This window comes from Colobus angolensis, unplaced genomic scaffold (genome assembly GCF_000951035.1).
Source record: "Colobus angolensis palliatus isolate OR3802 unplaced genomic scaffold, Cang.pa_1.0 Scaffold205, whole genome shotgun sequence".
In the NCBI taxonomy this organism is placed as follows: Eukaryota; Metazoa; Chordata; class Mammalia; order Primates; family Cercopithecidae; genus Colobus; species Colobus angolensis.
The window spans coordinates 1,537,965-1,558,186 of record NW_012115211.1 but is presented as its reverse complement, the minus strand read 5'-3'; the positions used below and the strand labels follow the sequence as shown (position 1 = coordinate 1,558,186).

Genomic DNA, 20,222 nt, shown 5'->3' with positions numbered 1-20,222 from the left:
CCTTGATTCCTCCCTCTCCTTACATCCCTATCAGTCTATCAGTTACCAAGTCCTGTGGTTTCTACTCCTTCTAAACCAATCTCAATCTCTCTCTCTCTCTCTCTCTCTCTCTCAATCCTCTGCACTCTTCTTGTCATAATCCTGGCTCAGGCCTCATCTCCACTCTCCTAAAAACCTGAAATAATCTCCCAGGTTTCCTGGCCTCCATCTTCTTCTTATCTTATAATCCACTCTCCTCACAACTGCCACTGAGCTTCTCTATTTAAAACCCTTCCAAGGCTCTCTTTCGCCTACAGTACTAAGTCCAATTCACTCCTGGTCCTTGATAATCCAGTGATAAGTCAATCTCTCTAGTTTCATTTGTCCCCCACATGCTTCCCTTGCAAACATACAAAACCTCTCCAGTCTTCCTGATCAGGTGCTGCCATTCCACATCTGCTCCAGCAGTCAGAAATGCCTTCTTACCTTCTAGCTCCTGAATCACTCCTATTCATTTTTTTGGTCTCAGCTTAGGTGCTCCTCTTCTCAGAAGTTCCTCCTGACACTCTGGCCTGGCTTGAAGTCCTACATATATGCTTGCATAATATTTCCTGATTCTCTCTTTCACTGCTCTCCCCTCATTCTGATCTAACTATCTGTATCTGAGTCCATCTCTCTCACCAAACCACGAGCTCACCAGAGCAGGACTGGATGCACTCATTTCTAAAAGCCAAGTATTCACATAGTCCTAATACCCAGCAGGGGTTGCTGTGGATTTGCTGAATAACAGAAGGCTTTATGCTCCCACAGGAGCACCTGACAGGCTTAGAAACATTTTTATACACCCATCTCATATGAGCCTACGAGGTATCCTGCAATGGGAGGAAAAAAAGAAGGGAATTATCCCCATTGACAGACAGAAAAGTAGATCACAGAAAAATGTTCTAACTAGGTAGCGCCAGAGCAGGACTGGAATCAAGGTCTTTATGCTCTCCAGGACCCAGCCTATTATACCCCAAAAAAGAGATGTGTGGCCAATCGTGGATGGATAGATAGACAAATCCTAACACATGTGAATGGCTGTGCTGGCTAAGAGGAGGAAGAGAGCTTTCAAGAAAGAAAAAGCTTACCTAGAGGCAGCAGGTTTTCTGAGGCATTGATATAAATCACAGAATGAAAATGCTTGAAGTCATTTTCCTTAACCTGTAGGAAAGCATTTCAGAAAAAAAAAAAAAAAAAAAAATCCATAAGATTAGTTCCCTGCCTAGAAGCCTTGCTGAAGCTTCAGGGCCACTGTCAGAAGGAACAAAGACCTAAAGGAATAAGGGACATCCTTAGCACAAGAGCAGCCACTTGAGTGCTGTAAGCGTTTTCCTGCTTTTTTTCCACTATGAAACATTTCAAATGTACAGAAAAGTATACTGAATGACACTCTGAAGACCCATATCACCACTATCCAGATGTATGTATTTAATACAGCTGAATATTTTGCTGTCTTTGCTTTAAATTTCCTGAAAGAAAATATTATATAGGGTGAACCACCATCATTACCACCCCGTCCATGTATCCCCTCACTAATCCCATAACAGCCATCCTGAATTGGAGACTATCATTCCCATAGTTGGTAGTTTTTGTTTGTTTGCTTGTTTGTTTTTGAGACAGGGTCTCACTTCCATTGCCCAGACTGGAGTGCAGTGACACAATCTGGGCTCACTGCAGCCTCGACTTCCCCAGCTCGGGTGATCCTTCCACCTCAGCCTCTTGAGTCGCCAGGACTGCAGGCACACGCCACCAAGACTGGCTATTTTTTTTTTTTTTGTATTTTTAGCTGAGATGGGGTTTTGCCATGATTCCCAGGCTGGTCTCAAACTCCTAGGCTCAAGTGATCCGCCCGCCTCAGCCAAAAAAAAGAGAAACCCAGTAGAAAAATAGACAATAGATAAATATGTTAGTATACAAAAGAGGAACTTGAAAGGCCAGCAAATACAGGAAAAGATATTCAGCCTCATAAGTAATCAGGAAAATGCAGTGCCTTTTTACAATAATCACTTTTCCCAAAGTGCTAGGATTACAGGTGTGAGCCACTGTACCCAGCTCCCATACCTTTTTTATACTTGTATTATACACATGTGTGTGTATCTATCAACTATATATAATGCTAGATACAGATAGTAAAACTTTACATTAAATGCAATAATATTGTAGGTATTATTCTGCAACCTGCCTTTTCACTCAACACTGTTTTTGAGATTTACCTGTGTCGATACATGCAGCTTTTGAAATTTACATATGTTGACAGATATGGTTCTAGTTCGATCTTTTTTTTTGAGACAAAGTCTCGCTCTGTCACTCAGGCTGGAGTGCAATGGTGCAACCTTGGCTCACTGCAACCTCACCTCCTGGGTTCAAGCAATTCTCCGGCCTCAGCCTCCTGAGTAGGTGGGATTACAGGTGCCTGCCACCATGCCCGGCTAATTTTTGTGTTTTTAGTAGGAACAAGGTTTCACCATGTTGGCCAGGCTGGTCTCAAACTCCTGACCTCAAGTGATCCTCTACCTCAGCCTCCCAAATTGCTAGGATTACAGGCATGAGCCACCACGCCTGGCCCCAGTTCAACCATTTTAATTCCTGTACAATATTCCATTGTTTGAATATATTGCAAGTTTATTCATTCCCATTGTCTGTTTCCAAATTTTATTACAAACAATGATGCAATTAATGTTCTTATACACACCTCCTCATCATAAGAGTTTCTTTAATGATATACTCCTATCAAGCTGTGGGGAATACACAGCTTTATGAGATGGTACCACATTGTTCTCGAAAGTAGTTAAAACAATTTATAGTCCTACCTGCAGTGTATGAGAAGTCCTATTTCTTTAAATCCTTGCAATTGGCATTATAAAACTTTAATTTTTTCCAGTCTGATTATTGTAAAAAGGCACTGCATTTTCCTGATTACTTATGAGGCTGAACATCTTTTCCTATAGTTGCTGGCCTTTCAAGTTCCTCTTCTGTATACTAACATATTTATCTATTGTCTATTTTTGTACTGGGTTTCTCTTTTTTCCTATTGTTTTGTAGGAGCTCTTGACATATTCTGGATCCTAATACCTTTTGGTTATATTACTTGCTAATATCTTATCCTAGCCTCAGCTTATCTTTTACCTTTGTTTATGGTAACTTTTGTTAGACAGATATTTTTAATTAAATGTCACAGACATTTTCCTTTATGGTTTAACCACAAAGCTAGCAAGCATCCGCTCATCCCGTGGGTCTCAGCTAAGCTACCACCCTCTCCAGGGTGTGTAAGGCTGAGTCAGGGGCCTGTCCTCTGAGGTCATATTCAGCACTCTCGTGTTTCTCTCATTGGCTGCGTTAGCTAGTCCCGTCTAACTCCATATCCATCTAAGCCCAGCCTCCTCCCTCCCTACTGGACTATATGCTCCAGAGGGTAGGCAGTGTCTGAGCCACCTCTATACCCTCCAGCAAATAGCACAGAGACACACCAGGCCTCGGTAATGTTTGGTGAGCAGATGAGTGAATAAGTAAAAGAAGAACAGATGGTATCCAATGACGGGACTGAGGTTTGGCCAGCCATGTTGTAGCCCTCAAAAGCTGAATTGACAGAGACCTCTGAAATCTTCTTGTATGACTTTGTCTCACTGTTATATGTGAACTATATATTATAATCTCCAGGACCATGTGCTGGCCTAGAATGGAGGGCCTCTCAGCCACAAGATGAATATATTTCTATGGCTAACCTGTCCCGAAGTAACTCAATTCTGAAAACATAAGTACTAAATGAAGTGAAGCAGAACCTTGTTAAAGGAGCAGTCTGCTCTACCACAAACTTGGCCATTCTGTGGGTTAGAGCCTCTACTCTATGGTTTATACAAGTAATCTCTCTTGGTATGCCACGAAAGCCTACATGCCAAAGATGTATGTTATAATATCCTGTATATACACTGGCTAATGGTGGGTCACAAATATGGCTCCAAGCTGCCTATAAGCCAACACAAAGAAAGAAACGTGATTCATTGCATGAGTCACAGCACCTGTAAGTTAGGAATGAACCAGCTTCTTGGGAAAACCATTACAATCCCTGGCATTGAAACTTAAGAAATGTCTTTTGTAGGCTTTTGTGATGGGAACTCAGTATCACACAATGAATTATGTACCCACAAAATTACAAGGCAAATTCGAAATCAGTTTCATAAGGCAATTTTTTTTTTTGAGACAGAGTCTCGCTCTGTCTCCCAGGCTGGAGTGCACCGGCACGATCTTGGCTCACTGCAACCTCCGCCTCTGGGATTCAAGCAATTCTCTGCCTCAGCCTCCCGAGTAGCTGGGATTACAGGCACCTACCACCATGCCCAGCTAATTTTTTGTATTTTTAGTAGAGATGGGGTTTCACCATCTTGGCCAGGCTGGTCTTGAGCTCCTGACCTCATGATCCACCTGCCTTGGCCTCCCAAAGTGCTGGGATTATAGACGTGAGCCACCGTGCCTGGCCCATAAGGCAACTTTCTTTAATTCATGTCAAATGGGACAAGGACAATATAAAATTTGTAGCAAAAGTTTGTGTCTGAATATTGTTTCTACCCAATAAATCCTTGTCTGACCCTCCTCTCCCTCCTTCTATGTGACCAGATTTCCAGTCCCTAGGGACTCTGGAGGTGCAAGAGACAAACCACAACAGACAGGTGAGCCATCTCAAGTCTGGCTCACCCCAATCACATCTTTGCTGGCGGACCTCACCTTGGAGAACTTCAGGCCACTGACATTAACAGTGCACAGATCTGATGGCTTCCTCACACAGTGGTGCTTTAGCTGGAACATAATACAAAGAGTTGGCTCTTAAGGCCCCTACAAAGTTTAATCTATTATCGTTCAGCCTTCTCTTTTTGGGCAATCTTTTATACTTGTCATAATTTGTTTGCTTGTTCATTCATTCATTCATTATTCATCCATTCATTCACCATATATTTACCAAACACTAAACTGGGCCATAAGCTTTGCTGAATACATTAACAAACTGGCTGGGCACGATGGCTCAAGCCTGTAATCCCAGCACTTTGGGAGGCCTAGACAGGCAGATCACGAGGTCAGGAGATCGAGACCATCCTGGCTAACACGGTGAAACCCTGTTTCTACTAAAAAAAAATATATAAAAAACTAGCCAGATGAGGTGGCGGGCGCCTGTAGGCCCAGCTACTCGGGAGGCTGAGGCAGGAGAATAGTGTAAACCCGGGAGGTGGAGCTTGCAGTGAGCTGAGATCCGGCCACTGCACTCCAGCCTGGGCGACAGAGCGAGACTCCGTCTCAAAAAAAAAAAAAAAAAAAAAATACATTAACAAACTTCCTTCTAATCCTAACTAAGCCCTTTGACATAAGTAAGATTATCTCCCCTTTTTAATGAGAAAAACAAGGTTAAAAGAGGTAATGTGCTTTGCCAAAAAATGGTACCACAGTTAGCAAGTGACAGATCTTACTAATCCCAATCTGTAATCACTAAACTCTACGCACTTTTGACTACCATATGTTACCTGACATAATTTAAAAGTTAGAGGTAAATTTTAGCTATGGAGCTTCCATCTATATTTAATCAAACCTCATTCTTTTTTTGCTAATTATTTATTTATGGTACCCACTATATTTAGGCACTAAAAGGCATTGGGAAGACAATGAAGAAAAAGCAGAGACATTCCATAACCTTATAGAGCTTACAGTGTCATGGGGAGCCAAGTAGCAAGTATGTATTTATAAATGTGATAAACATTTTAAAGGAGAAATTCAAGATGCTATAAGAGATATAACAGGAGGTCCTAACCTCAGTCTGAATGAGGAAATATTTACTTGAGGAAGTAATATTTCAGAGACCTAAGAGCTAAATAGGCCTCATGAAAGTGGGTAGTAGGGATTATGAAGTCTACCAGGGCAGGAAAAAGCAAGGTGCTTCTGAGAGGATGAAAAACAAGATAAGGTTAGTGAGATGGCCATGAGCTCATGAGTCCACGCTGGCTCTACAAAGGAGTGTGGATTTTATCCTACAACAAATGGAAAGCAGATTTTTAGTAGGGGGCTGATAGTAATTTTATAAAAATTGTAACATCAGCCACACATAGACATATCAGACAGATTACATCACGTAGATGAGAAGACAGGAGAGGAAGGGGAAAGACCAATGTACCAGATTGGTTAATTGCTTTCCTAATAACCACTACTCCTTCCTTGTTAAAGAACACCAGTGTTATTCACATTTCTCCAAATGGAATGTTCTTAAGCCACAGCTCCAAGCAATAAGTCTTGATCTGTATAAACCAATCATGGAGGTCTCATTCCGCTAACTCATAACTGTTTGGGTATGTGATATAGGTCTAGATAATGAGACACTGGCTGCTTGGGGTTGGGGAGGGGGACCGGTTTTGGAAAGCATTTTCTTACTTCTGAAAAGACATTAGACAGTAACAATCCCTTCTGAAAAGACATTAGACAGTAGCAATCCCTTCTGAAAAGACATTAGACAGTAACAATCCCTTCTGAAAAGACATTAGACAGTAGCAATCCCTTCTCTACCTCAGGATGTTATCTTCTGTATGTGATGACCAGAACGGCTGCAGCCATCTCAGGATCATGAAGGCAATCAGTCCAAGAGGACAAGGTAACATGTAAAATGGCACAGTAGAAAGACAGAAGGAACCCAAGCCTTGCAAGACATCATTAATCCAGTAAATTAATCTACCCTAAACAATGCCTCTGGCTTTTTAGGTGAAATAAAAGCATCCTAATTGGCTCACAACAGATAGAAAATGTTTGAATTAGTCCAATAAGAGATGATGGTGGCCCAGATGAGGGTCATGACAGTCAAGACAAGAAAACAGATTTGAAAACTATTTTGTAAAAGTGCCAGGACTTGGTAAAAGTTGGGGTGGGGACAGCGTGGGAGAGGCAAATGTCAAGCAAAACCTCAGGTACTGGCTTGGCGATGGGGTAGATAGTAGTGCCAACAGAGAGAGTAAAGTAGATACTGGAAAAGAGGTCTGTTTTGGGATTTGGAGTAGGAGCATTGGTGCTGTAATTCAACTGTCAATGAAACATTCAAGTGGAACCATCCAATAGGCAGAGTGGATACCCCGTAACTCTGAGAAACATCCCTATTGCTCCTGCCTCCCACAGTGGCAAAAGTCGTATTTATTGAATGTGGGAATGTATAAGTATTTGGAAACAATGGAAGAAAAAAAGGCCACTACGGGAAGTGTTTCTGCCCCTCCTCAGTATTATTATTTCAGTCCTCCTCACTCCCAATGAGAAGTGGACATAATAATGAAACTGATTCCACAGGACTGCAAAAAGCTTATACTACCCACTTGAAGTGAGATGAAACCAACAAAGGTCTCTTTCAACATCTGATCTATGCAAATACCCATCTCTTGGGAACCACAGCAGAATCTGGAAACAAAGCAGGCAGCCAGGGAGTTCTTAGGGAGCTGTAAGAACTGGACAGCACATTAATATTGATTTACAAAATACATCCTTCTTAGCAAAGCCACTGAGGCATTTCTCAGAGCAGACGTGAAACTACCTGGCTGGTTTCCAACACAGCCACCCCAGTCCTCTTTGTAAAGCCTGCCCCAGGCACTAGGTAGTATCTGGTCAGCTCCCCTAGCTTTCAGCCAAACACTAAAGTCAAAGGACAAAGGCTGTGGGAGAGCAGGATCTCCCCAGTCCCACTCGATCCTGTAGAGATCGCCCCAATGAGCAGAGCAGGCATCTCTCAATCCTACTAGGTGCTGGAATGCAATTTTCAATTGACTGTTTCCCCTGACCTGCTCCTTTGCCTCTCCAACTCAGTAAGAGTTTTTACCTCACATAATGTAAAAGTACAGGCTTTGGAGTCAGTAGACCAGAGTTCTAATCCTGGATCAGCCATTTACTAGCTGTGGAACCTCAGCCAAGGCAAATTACCTCTTGGAGCCTCAGTTTTCCCAACTGCCCAATGGCAACAACACAAAAGGGATGACAATACCTATCTCACTAGGTAGCTATCAAGAAAGCTTCACATGTCAAGAAACTTTTGGGTCCCTTCATTATCCTGGCTGTATTCAATTTGCCAATATCACTCTAATAGTTTGGAGTAGACTGGGGGTAGTTGTGCCAGAGCAGGGTAAATCCTTCCCCACTTCCTCCACACCCTAGCTGATGTGCCGGCCACTCCAGGATGCATTTACTCTCACCAGAAAAGCCTGGTCCAGGATACGTCCAGGAAGGTCCACCTGATTTTCCCGTCGAGACCCTTTCTTCCCCCTGAACTCAAAAGAAGTCACCTTCAGGCTTTCCCGACGTTCAGCTTGTGCTCCAACCAAACCCTTGGGCTTCTTCTTGAGGTTACCTTTCTGAACCACTAACCAGTGTCCTTGGCCTGTTGAGAAAATTAGAACAGTGAAAAGGGGAAAACTCCAAAGTTACAACGAGTGCAATTATAGACTTTGTTTATAATACTAAAACTCAAAATAGCTCCTGATTACCTAACATGCACCAGACACAGGACTGCAGCTGGGGGCAGGGGAGATATCTACCTAGGTATGTCATTTAATTGACCTCTAAACCCAGTGAAAAACATGTTACTGTCATTATTTTATAGATGAAAAGGCTGCGACAAAAGGAGGTGGAATGACTTGCCCAATTCCTTCCTTCACATTTTTATCTCCAAATTCTATTACTCCTTCAAAAACTAAGATCAAGGATTTCCTGTTCTGTGAAGTCTTCCGTTTTGCCCCTCAGTAGAGCTGATTGCTCTTTCTCATGCATGCCAGTTACTCTTCTACTGGTCATCTCTTGAGTAATGCCTAATGTGTGACCTCAATTCAAGGGTTCCATCTTCCCAAACCTCTATCAGTACACAGAAAAGATGCTGTTAGAAACTCAGAATAAGAAAATGTAGGACAGTTTGCATTAAAGAAAAAAAACCTAATAATACATGTCTACTGTAGAAAGAATTTTAAAATGTGCATAAGCAAAAAGAATATGAGGTTCACTAGTAAGCCCACCAAACAAAAATCATAACATATTTTGGAATCTGTTCTTTCTTGCACCAGCAGTTTATTTATGGCATGGTATTCATTGCAATCTGTAATTCTTTTATTTGTTCACTTATTTGTCTGTCTCCCTCTCTAGAGCGGAAGCTCCATAAGAGCAGGGACTTTATCTGACTCATTCATCTCAGTATTCCCAAGGCCTGCACAGAGCTTACCACATCGTGACTGTTGCTGAACAAATGACTGAATGAACCCTGTCCTATAGCCCCTGCCCACACAGTCATCCATTCCTATCTTTTCTGAGCATCTACTTTATGCTGGGAACTGGGAGTATGAGAATGAATAAAAAGGAAGCCCTAACTCAAAGGAGTCATAATAATATAACATCTTATACACAATAGTATAATAATAATATAAAGGGTGCTGTGGGAACAAGCTTTGTGCCTCTAACCACTGGCTATCTTCTGGGAAAGCCCACTGTCCCTGCCTCAGGGACTTGCCCCGGCTCATACAGCACTGCTGCCCATCCTGCTTCTTGGATGCAGTTCCTGTCCTGTGTCTCATATGAGCCATTTCCCATTTCCATTATGGGACTGATACTCCAGTTACCCCATTTCCCAGGGCTGCCCTCATCTGGGGCATGGACTTTGCTTCTACTTTATCCTATCTTCATATCCCTGACTGCTAGGGACCTCAGCCTGAGTTGGTGCCAAAATCCCTAACAAGGCCAGAAAGGAAGGCTCAGAGCATGTCAGGAGATCAACAGGAGAAAAAAGATACTATGTAAATATCCTGTTTCTCATCATACTTTTACCCATTTATTCTAGTATCCATGATGGTTAATTTTATGCATCAACTTTGCTAAGCTATTATATGCAGTTATTCAATCAAACACTAATCTAGGTGTTGCTGTGATGGTATTTTGTAGATGTAATTAGTATTTACAGTAAGTTGATGTTAAATTAAAGAGACTATCCTTGGTAATGTGGGTGCCCTCACCCAATGAATTGAAAGACATTAAGAGCAAAACAGGTTTCCTAGAGGAAGAAGAAATTTTGCTTTAATACAACAACTTCAGCTCCTCCCCAGGGCTTTCCAGCTTGCCAGCCTGCCCTACAAATTTCAGACAATCACATAAAGTCAATTCCTTGAAAAAAAAAAAATCTGTCTACCCACCTACCTATCTCCTACTAGTCCTGTTTATCTCCTACCAGTTCTGTTCCTCTGAAGAACTCTAATGCAACATCCTATAATGGTTCTTACCTACAAAAATTATTACTGTAGTGTTTGAATAGTGACTTTCTATTTCCCTCATTCCTTCTACATTTTCTAGTTGGAATTCTACTATAAGAAAGAGCTGGCTGGGAGTGGTGGCTCATGCCTGTAATCCTAGCACTTTGGGAGGCCGAGGCAGGTGGATCACTTGCGGTCAGGAGTTCGAGACCAGCCTGGCCATCATGGTGAAACCCCATCTCTATAAAAAATACAAAAATTAGCTGGGCATGGTGGCAAGTGCCTGTAATTCCGACTACTCAGGAGGCTGGGCAGGAGAATCACTTGAACCTGGGAGGCAAAGGTTGCAGTGAGCCGAGACTGCACCGCTGCATTCCAGCCTGGACAACAGAGACTCCATCTCAAAAAAAGAAAAGAAAGAGCTATTTTGTTTCCCCCACATATTTACATATTCAAGTATTCATTTATATTAGTAGACTCATGAATATTTGTTGTTCTATGGTCTACAACCTAATTCCACCATTATTTATTTCATTGCTCAAACTGTCCCACCTTTGGTGACTGGGAGCACCTTCAAGTCGGCTGTGTCCTTTCAACATGCCCCATTATTTTTCTGAGCACTTCTTTACTTCTGGCACCACAAGATACTCCAACTCAACTTGTATTTTTTCTGCCCTAGTCCTGCAAACAGCTATTTCTCCAAGAAGCCCATGCTGTTTTCATTGGAGAATGGTATTTAGAAACCAAGATGTAGATACTAGGTACGCTTTTTGCTACTGAGGTGTCATTGCTGTTAGTGGACTGGGAAATACACATATGTACACTAAGACATATAGATATATACAACTATATTTATTTCTGTAGCTATCCATCTATGTGTGTCTGTGTGTGTGAGAGAGACAGAGAGAGAGAGCGAGAGAGAGAGAGAGAGACAAAGAGATAAACTATGAGTTCACACTGATGGTTCCATTTGAAGACGTCTGATAGGTAGGTGGCCAGGGAAAGTCTCTGTGTGAAAAACAAAATCACTCTAGAGAAGCAGAAAGGACAGGCAGGAAGAGGAGGTTCTTCCAATATTCCATCTACAGAGTGATCAACAAGTTACAACATCTGGAGTAAACAAGGTGTACTTCTCCTTTGCCCTACCCTTTCAAAGCAACTAATCCAATCCAGAGAACCCATACTTAGTGTTCCACCTATAGGGTTCTTATTACGGCAATTCCCTGCTCTGGGGAATTTTTAAACTAGATGAATAGTTGAAAATCTACCTAGCAGAGTCAAATTTAAGCCATTTTATTTAGGAGTTTGGCAGACTATAATCACTCACCAAATAAGAAATACAGACAGGAAGACAGCTCACGAGAGGATGGGCGCTGAGGACTAGGGTAGTCAGACATGGCTTATTGGAAGAAGTAGAAGAAAAGCTGGGATTTGTGTGATGGGAAGAGTTTGGCTAACAAGAATGAGGGCTGGAACATTCAGGGCAAATAAAAAAGCTATGTGAAAAGCGAGCACCGTGGAATAGAGCATAAAGAAGGAAATGGGTTGTCGCAGAGGGTAAGAGCAGGTTAAACTCAGAATGACACAGAATGCCAGTTAAAGGAGTTAGCAATGAGAAGTCACTGAACAGAAGGGGCACTGTGGTTAAATGTGCACTTTAGAAGTCCCACGGAGGCTACTAGGACTGGAGGGGGAAGGACTGGGTAGAACAGGAAACAGCAGTGAAGGGGTTGGAGAAGAACAAGTAGATGTGAGATGCAGGAGCTAGGTATGAGGAAAAGGTATCAACTTGAGAAGTCACCTGACCTTCCTCTGGCACACGAAGCAGGTTTCTGGCTGGAAAGCAGTTGTTCAGGTAAGGCTTCCCATCATCCAGCTTGTAGATTCCTGAGGAGGCCATCTCCCTGAGCGCCAGGCAAGGAAAGCAAGGAAGCAGAAGAGTGAAAAGACACAGCGGAGCACTCTTACTCCAGTGCAGCTCGTGAGCCCACCAGGACCACCACACCCTGCACACACCCTGCCTCTGACACCTGGAGGCCCCACTGCCCTTGCTTCAGAAATGGGTTGGCTGTTTATATGAAGAGGGAAACAAGACCCTGGGTTTTTCAGTTCAGATCAATCCTAACCCAACAGAACCCTAGAAAGAACATGATCCTTGGGCTCAGACAGACTTGGTTTGAATGCCGGCTCTGTCTTTTCTTGCTCTGTGACTTGGCAAGTTACTCTACTCCTCCGAACTTCAGTTTCCTCACCTGCAAAATGGGGGTTATAATACCTACCTTAAAAGACAAATAAGTGAGAAAGATAGTACCTGATACATATTAAGTCTGTGCTAGATGTTTTCTTTGTTTTAACAGAGTTTGGAGAAGGGGCTCACATTTTAGAGACAATAGTGTACAAATAATGAGACTTGAACTGGATAAATAGTATTTGAGGGATGAATTGAGTTTTCTGATAGACAGAAGGATAAACATTCCAAACAGCAAGGGCCACAGGAGGGCATAGTTGTGCACAGTAAAGAATCAATGTGACCCAAGAAGGAGAGGGATGTATGTTTGGTAGTCTTGAACAATAAAGTTGGATAGGAAGGATGGTGCCTGCTCCTGAAGGGCTTGGGGTACCAGGCTAGGAGCTCAGGCTTCATCTTGTAGGTGACTGGGAGCTATGGATAATTTCTGAGCTGGACAGAACCATAATCCAAGCTGTGCTTTAGAAAGAGAGATCTGACAAAAATAGTAGTAGGTGAAAGCAGCACCCAGTGGCAACTGGAATTGCAGTCAGGGGAGTATTGCAGCAACCCAGGGATAAGCTGATGAGAGTTCATGTTAATAAACTAAAGAATTAAAAAAGAAGGATGGACAGAAAAAAAGGAATGAGAAAGGGAGGAACAGAAAAGAAAAAGAGGAGCAAGACCAATTAGAAGTATGAGCATTTCATGTGTGGACACAGCCTAGGCAACATAGTGAGACCCTGTCTCTACAAAAAATTTAAAAAATTAGCCAGCATGGTGGTACATGCCTGTGGTCCCAGCTACTCAGGAGGCTGAAGTGGGAGGATTGCTTAAGCCCAGGAGTCCAGGCTGCAGTGAGCCGTGATCGTGCCTGGGTGACAGTGAGACCCCATATTTAAAAAAAAAAAAAAAAAAAAGTGAGGACAAAGGAGGACAAGGCCCTGGAGGATCCACAAAAGAAAATAATTTTAGAGAAGTAGGAGAACTGGGGGGTGGAGAGTGGGAGCTGCCAGGTAAGCCAAGGTAAGAGAAAACCCTATGAAAGAGGCAGGGAAGTCAGGCAAGGTGAGGACCGAAAATAGGCCATGAGAAAGTAGGAGGTCAGTTTCAGAAGAAGGGTGGAGTTAAAGTCAGACTTTATGTATGAAAGAGTGAATGGAAGGCGAGGGAATACAAAAAGTGAATATAAGCAGATTTTTCAAGAAGCTTGATTGTGAAAGGGAGGAGAAAAGCAAGACAGCAGTGAGATGGAAGGTAAAATTGAGAGATGGGTGAATATCAGGGCCAGTGCTGAGAGAAGGTGAGCAAGGTGCCTAAGGAACACCTGGGGGACATGTGCTCTCTCTCAGAGCCGTGCAAATGCAGTGTCAGCACTTGGCCTCCACCCTAGTCCTAGCCCTGGCGGACAGAGTCACTACCGAGAATAAATTCTGGAAGCTCATTGCATGGGTTCAGATCCTAGCTATGCCACTTACTAGCTGTGTGGCCTTGAGCGAGTTACTTTTCTATGCCTTGGCTTTTTCCTCTGTGAAATGTAGACAGTAAGTGCACCTACTTCATAGGGCTGTTTTGATGATTACAGGAAAAAACGCCTTAGTATCTGGCACATGGCTAACTCATGCTGCTCATTTTCCATTACTATGCTATTAACAGGATGAGAAAGGCTTGACTACATCTGTAGCCTGAGAGAAAGGAGCCAGTAGGGGAGGAAAGACTGACAATGCAGGAGAGAGATGGGCAGACCTGCAAAGCCATCCCTGAGAAGGCAAGAAGAAGCGCACCTAGCATCCAGGGGAGGGGTTCCCTCACTGAGGATGAGAGAGGGCAGGCTCCCTCAGGGACAGTTGTGATGGGAGACAGATCTCAAATATCCCGAGTGTTCCATTTCCCTAACACCTAGAGAATAAAAAGAGCACAAAAGAAATAACCTTCCATTTTCTATCTGCTATGGGATGGCTCCCAGAGACTCGCCAATACCAATTTACAGTGAGTCAGAAATTCTTTAGGGGTGTGTGTGTGTGTGTGTGTGTGTGTGTGCGCGCCCATGCATGTATGCACATGCAAAAAAGCTGGAAAGAGAATACAGTTCTGACTAGGGTATGACTCAGTCTTTTCTGCATCAAATTATTATTCTCTTCAGAGAAACAGGCATAAAAACGGTTCCTCAAAGGAATAGATAGCCCTAATCACAACTGCACTTACCATTTGTCATTCACAGACTGTTCACTACAGTCTGATGTCAAACCTTGGAAAAACCTACATTTTACCCAGGACTTGCAAACACAAATGGTTACAGGAGTTGGGCAGGCCATGTGAGTGAGTGAATAAAGCTGGAGGCGAGGGGAAGAAAGTAGAAGGAGGGAGTGTGTGTGTGTGTGTCAGAGAGAGAGAGACACTGCACATGCTCATAGAGGCAGCAACTAGTCAGCTCTTACCAATTGCTGCCATACAGAAACCTAAGTCATTGTTGCCTGATCTTCACATTTTTTTCAAGGAAAGTCTGCCTTATATATGAAATCTCCTATTTGAGGGTTGGCAACTAGTTTGCCATTTTAAAACAATGTGCAGGCCAAACCAAACACCTGAGAGCCAGATTCAACTCCAGGCTACATTTGTTTTTTCTGATAGATCTTTTTTTTTTTTTCTTTTGAGACAGCATCTCACTTTGTCACCCAGGCTACAGTACAGTGGCACAATCATGGCTCATTGTAGCCTCAACCTCCTGGGCTCAAATAATCCTTCTACCTCAGTCTCCTGAATAGCTGGGACTATAGGCACATGCCACCATGCCTGGCTAATTTTCGTATTTTTTGTAAGGACAGGGTTTCACCATATTGCCCAGACTGGTCTCAAACTCCTGGGCTCAAGCCATCCACCCACCTTGGCCTCCTAAAGTGCTGAGACTACAGGCATGAGCCAGCACACCCAGCCTGATCTTCTATTTTCATGGTGTGGAAATTTAAACAATAAGTCCCATTCAATAAAACAAACTCTGACTACTGGGATTTTCAAATTCAATAACACACATTTCCTTTTGTCTTGAAGATGCACAGCACCACTCAATGCAACGTGAACATACTAGTCCCAGCTCCTCTTTTCTTATCCCATACATCTAACAGGTCACTGAGTCATGACAATTTGAGCTCGGAAATACTGTTCCAGTGGTCTATTTTTCTCCATCTCCACAGCTTTCATTAAATCATTCATCATCTCCCACCTAGAATAGTACAACAATTTTCTGACTCGGTTCCCACTAAACATGAAGGTCAGATGCCTAAGCCTGTTCTTGAAAGTCATTGGAGTCCTATGTCCTAACCTTTCCAGCTCCAGTTAGTTTTACCCATTCAGGCTCACAGTGTCATCTTCCACTCCCAAAACAGATCATTCACATGTAGCCCTCCCTGCCTCTGTTCTTGGTGTTCCTTCAGCCTAAAACCCCCTTCTCCATCTTGTTCACCTGGTTAATCTCATCCTTTATGATTCAGCTCCAAGACCACCTCAAAGATTAAGTTTCTTTAACCTCAAGCTCTTAAAATTTGTCCTTAAAGGGATCTAGGCATTTCCAAATATGTGCTGAGATAGATTCATGCAATTTGAGGTAGCAGAGATTGGGGAACCTGTAAGCCGCTGGCCAGGGGAAGGGAGGCCACAAAAAGTATGTGAGATGAGACCACAATTCAAAGGGTCTGGGAAGAGTTCAATTAAAAAAAAAAAAAAAAAAAAAAAAAAAAGCCGGGCACGGTGGCTCAAGCCTGTAATCCCAGCACTTTGGGAGGCTGAGGCGGGCAGATCACAAGGTCAGGAGATCAAGACCATCCTGGCTAACATGGTGAAACCCCATCTCTACTAAAAATACAAAAAACTAGCCGGGCGTGGTGGTGGGCGCCTGTAGTCCCAGCTACTCGGAGGCTGAGGCGGGAGAATGGCGTGAACCCAGGAGGCGGAGCTTGCAGTGAGCCGAGATCGCGCCACTGCACTCCAGCCTGGGCGACACAGCGAGACTCTGTCTCAAAAAAAAAGAGCAATGTGGAAAGCTCGGATCGAGGCATGCTAAGAGGAGGTTTCCTGGCAGTGACAAATATTCTGTGAATACAGAGTGGTGCAATAGGAAGCGCAACAACTTTTAAATTTGACTCTAGTTTCTACTATCAAGCTGAGTGACCATGGGTAAATAACTTTACCTCTTTGTGCCTCAGATTCCTCACATGTAAAATGACAATAAAAATTCTGTGCCTCTGAGAATTGCAGTAAGAAATAAATTAGGTAATAATGGACAGAATGGATAGAAAAAAAGCATCTTTCTAGACTCCACCCAGATGCCAACCCTTCCACAAAGCCCTCACTGAACCTGCCAGTGGAAATAACTGCTGCTTTTGCTAAGCTGTAAAGCCTTTCATCAGTATTTCTTTCATGGCCCAACCTCATAAGATTACTAACGATCATGAAGGGGTACCTTCAACGGACTATGGATTTCCAAGTCTGGAAACACATCTACTTCACTGTCTCTCTTCCACCCTTGGGACTTAGCTCATAGGAAGCACACAATAGACGTGTGAGCCAAGTGAAGGATATGATGGCACTCCTAGAACCAAGATATATATACATATATCTGCTACACACACACCCCATCAATTGGACTCTAAAACCTTCCTAGGAAAGGGCAATATCAGTGGTAGTCATCAATTGATTCCTAACAAAGCACCTAACATAACAGATTCCATAAATATCTGTGGAATAAACGAATGAATGTTGGTACCTCCTTTGGTTCAACACAGGGCACTATGAGTTTCCTGATCCCTGACCTTCCCTGCAAAGGGTTGGAGGCTCTTCTTATGTGTTCCTACAACACTGCATACTTCGCCTAGTATAGTAATTATGACTTTATTATAATGTTTGCTCTCCCCTCATCAACTTCTCACCTGCTGTGGGGCCTATAATTACCTTATTCAGCTGTGTAATCCCAGCATGTAGCATAGAGCCTACAACTCACTAAAAATATGTTTGGAAGATTAACGGACAAATGGATGGATGGGGACAAATTTATATTCCATCAATATGTCTTTCAGGAACTCTCTCTCATGACCAATCACACACATTCGCTAGAGAGGTAAATGAAGGAATGAATGAGTAAATTGCTGGCTGGAAAATGTTAGATATGATGTAATTTACCGGCTGGAAAATGTTAGGTATGATGGCTGTCGGAGAAGACATCAGTAACTTAAAGAATATGGTGACCTGGTTTCAGGTCTCCAGAGTACTTACTTGATCTTTGACTTCGGGAATGTCCCCTTGACTTCCTTCTTTTTTTGTTTCTTCACTTGTTTCTTTGCCTGTAAAATAAATATTACATTCCTTCTTAGCCTGCTATTCACAGCTCTTGAACTTTCTCATTAATTATATTCTACTGTGAGCCTTCTACTCCAAAATTTGTCTTGCCTTTAGTCCTTGCCTATAGGACTAAAGATCCAAGAAATAGATAGATAGAGATACAGAGATGGAGATAAAGACAAGACATAGATGGGAAGGTGGTATAGGAGAATATAATTATGATAGTGGGGTATGACTGGAGTGCTTAAATCAGACAGATGAAGCACAAATCTGAAAGGAAGGGATCGTTTACATGATTATTTACACAAAATAAATTTCTGCCAGATAAAAATAGTAAAGTCAAAGTTGAAAGATAAGACACAGTCTGGGAAAAGATATTGCCATACATATAATACAAAAGATGACTCACACTCAAGCTTGTAGGAGGCATGCAGACCTGGATGCTATAGTAGAAATTCCAGTTCCCTATTAGGAATATTAGGTGAGAAGGTGTGGATCTACAACTAATGGGCCAAGAAGGGCACATAACCCCTAGGTTACATTATCTAAGACAAGTAAGAACTTTATACAGTAGAAAAAAAAGTCAAAGTTCCAGACTTGGAGGCTGACTTCCTGGTTAGCTTTAGTTACCTCTGGTCTCTATCTCAAACTTGACACAACTAATGCCAATCTGGTTGTAGTGCTTCCTCCAAAACAAACGTTCTCTCTTTCTCCCTGTCTCCCTGTCTCTCTCTCTCTCTCTCTCTCTCTCACACACACACACACACACACACACACACACACACACGCAGTAACGCATATTTTTGCTTGTTCCATTCCTTTGGCCTATCACATTTCTGCCCCTCTTCCTTGTCTGGCTACATACAGATTAGCTTTCCTGTATCTCCCTCTCCTTAGGTTGAGTCTCCTCACGCCTACTTTTTTTTTTCTTTTTTTCTTGAGACAAGGTCTCACTCTGTTACCCAGACTGGAGTGCAGTGGCATGATCTCAGCTCACTGCAACCTCCACCTCCCAGACTCAAGCAATCCTCCCACCTTAGCCTCCCAAGTAGCTGGACCACAGATGTGTGCTACCATGCCCAGCTAAATTTCTGTATTTTTGATAGAGATGGGTTTTCACCATGTTGCCCAGGCTGCCTCAAACTCCCAACTCAGCCTCCCAAAGTGTTGGGATTACACGCGTGAGCCCCCTTGTCCAGCCATCAAGCCCACTTCTTAATGGAGGCACTAACATGGTTGGGCTTTGTGTCCCCACCCAAATTTCATCTTGAACTGTAACCACCATAATCTCCATAATCCCCACGTGTTGAGGAAGACACCTGGTAGGAAGTGACTGGATCATGGAGGTGGTCCCCCATGCTGTTCTCATGATAGTGAGTGAGCTCTCACGAGATCTGATGGGTTTATAACTCTCTGACCATTCCTCCTTCACACTCTTGCCCTCTCTTGCTTGCCACCATGTAAGACCTGCCTCTTCCCTTTCTGCCATGATTGTAAATTTCCTGAGGCCTCTCCAGCCATGCGGAACTGTGAGTTTGTTGCAGGAAGTCAGGGACCCCGAATGGAGGGACTGGCTGAGGCCATGATAGAAGAACATAAATTGTGAATATTTCATGGACATTTATTAGTTCCCCAAATGAATACTCTTATAATTTCTTATGGCTGTCTTTACTGCAATCTCTGAAAATAAATTGTGAAGATTTCATGGACACTTATCACTTCCCCAATCAATACCCTTAATAATTTCTTATGGCTGTCTTTACTGCAATCTCTGAAAATAAATTGTGAAGATTTCATGGACACTTATCACTTCCCCAGTCAATACCCTTGTGATTTCCTATGCCTGTCTTTAATCTCTTAATCCTGTCATCTTCGTAAGCTGCGGAGGATGTATGTCGCCTCAGGACCCTGTGATGATTGTATTAACTGCACAAATTGTAGAGCATATGTGTTTGAACAAGATGAAATCTGGGCACCTTGAAAAAAGAACAGAATGACAGCAATGTTCAGGGAACAAGGGAGATAACGTTAAACTCTGACTGCCTGTGAGCCAAGCGGAACAGAGCCATATTTCTCTTCTTTCAAAAGCAAATAGGAGAACTTTCGCTTAATTCTTTTTCTAAGCAAGGAACATCCCTGAGAAAGAGAATGCATCCCTGAGGGGAGGCCTCTAAAATGGCCACTTTGGGGATGGCTGTCTTTTACGATAGTAGACAAAGGGATGAAATAAGCCCTGGTCTCCCGTAGCACTCCCAGGCTTATTAGGATGAGGAAATTCCTGCCTAATCAAGTTTGGTCAGACTGGTTGTCTGCTCTCAAACCCTGTCTCCTGATAAACATATTATCAATGACAATGCATGCCCAAAACTTCATTAACAATTTTAATTTTGCCCCATCCTGTGGTCCTGTGATCT

The 20,222-nt window shown here is 42.9% G+C and overlaps 1 protein-coding gene across 2 annotated transcripts in view; it reads right to left on the bottom strand.

Annotated features, from left to right (window-relative positions):
* The window catches only part of XRRA1 (X-ray radiation resistance associated 1), a 105,335-nt gene that overhangs the window by 82,757 nt on the left and 2,356 nt on the right, over positions 1-20,222 (bottom strand). The window contains exons 2-6 of one of the 2 annotated variants that reach the window (XM_011942032.1): positions 17,743-17,810; positions 12,057-12,154; positions 8,217-8,401; positions 4,741-4,812; positions 1,110-1,182 (exon numbers count right to left, since the gene is read on the bottom strand). In XM_011942032.1, coding sequence (XP_011797422.1) covers positions 1,110-1,182; positions 4,741-4,812; positions 8,217-8,401; positions 12,057-12,150 — 424 coding nt within the window. In that variant the 5' untranslated portion in view covers positions 12,151-12,154; positions 17,743-17,810. The remainder of the gene's footprint in view (positions 1-1,109; positions 1,183-4,740; positions 4,813-8,216; positions 8,402-12,056; positions 12,155-17,742; positions 17,811-20,222) is intronic. The other variant, XM_011942033.1, reaches the window with a different exon arrangement.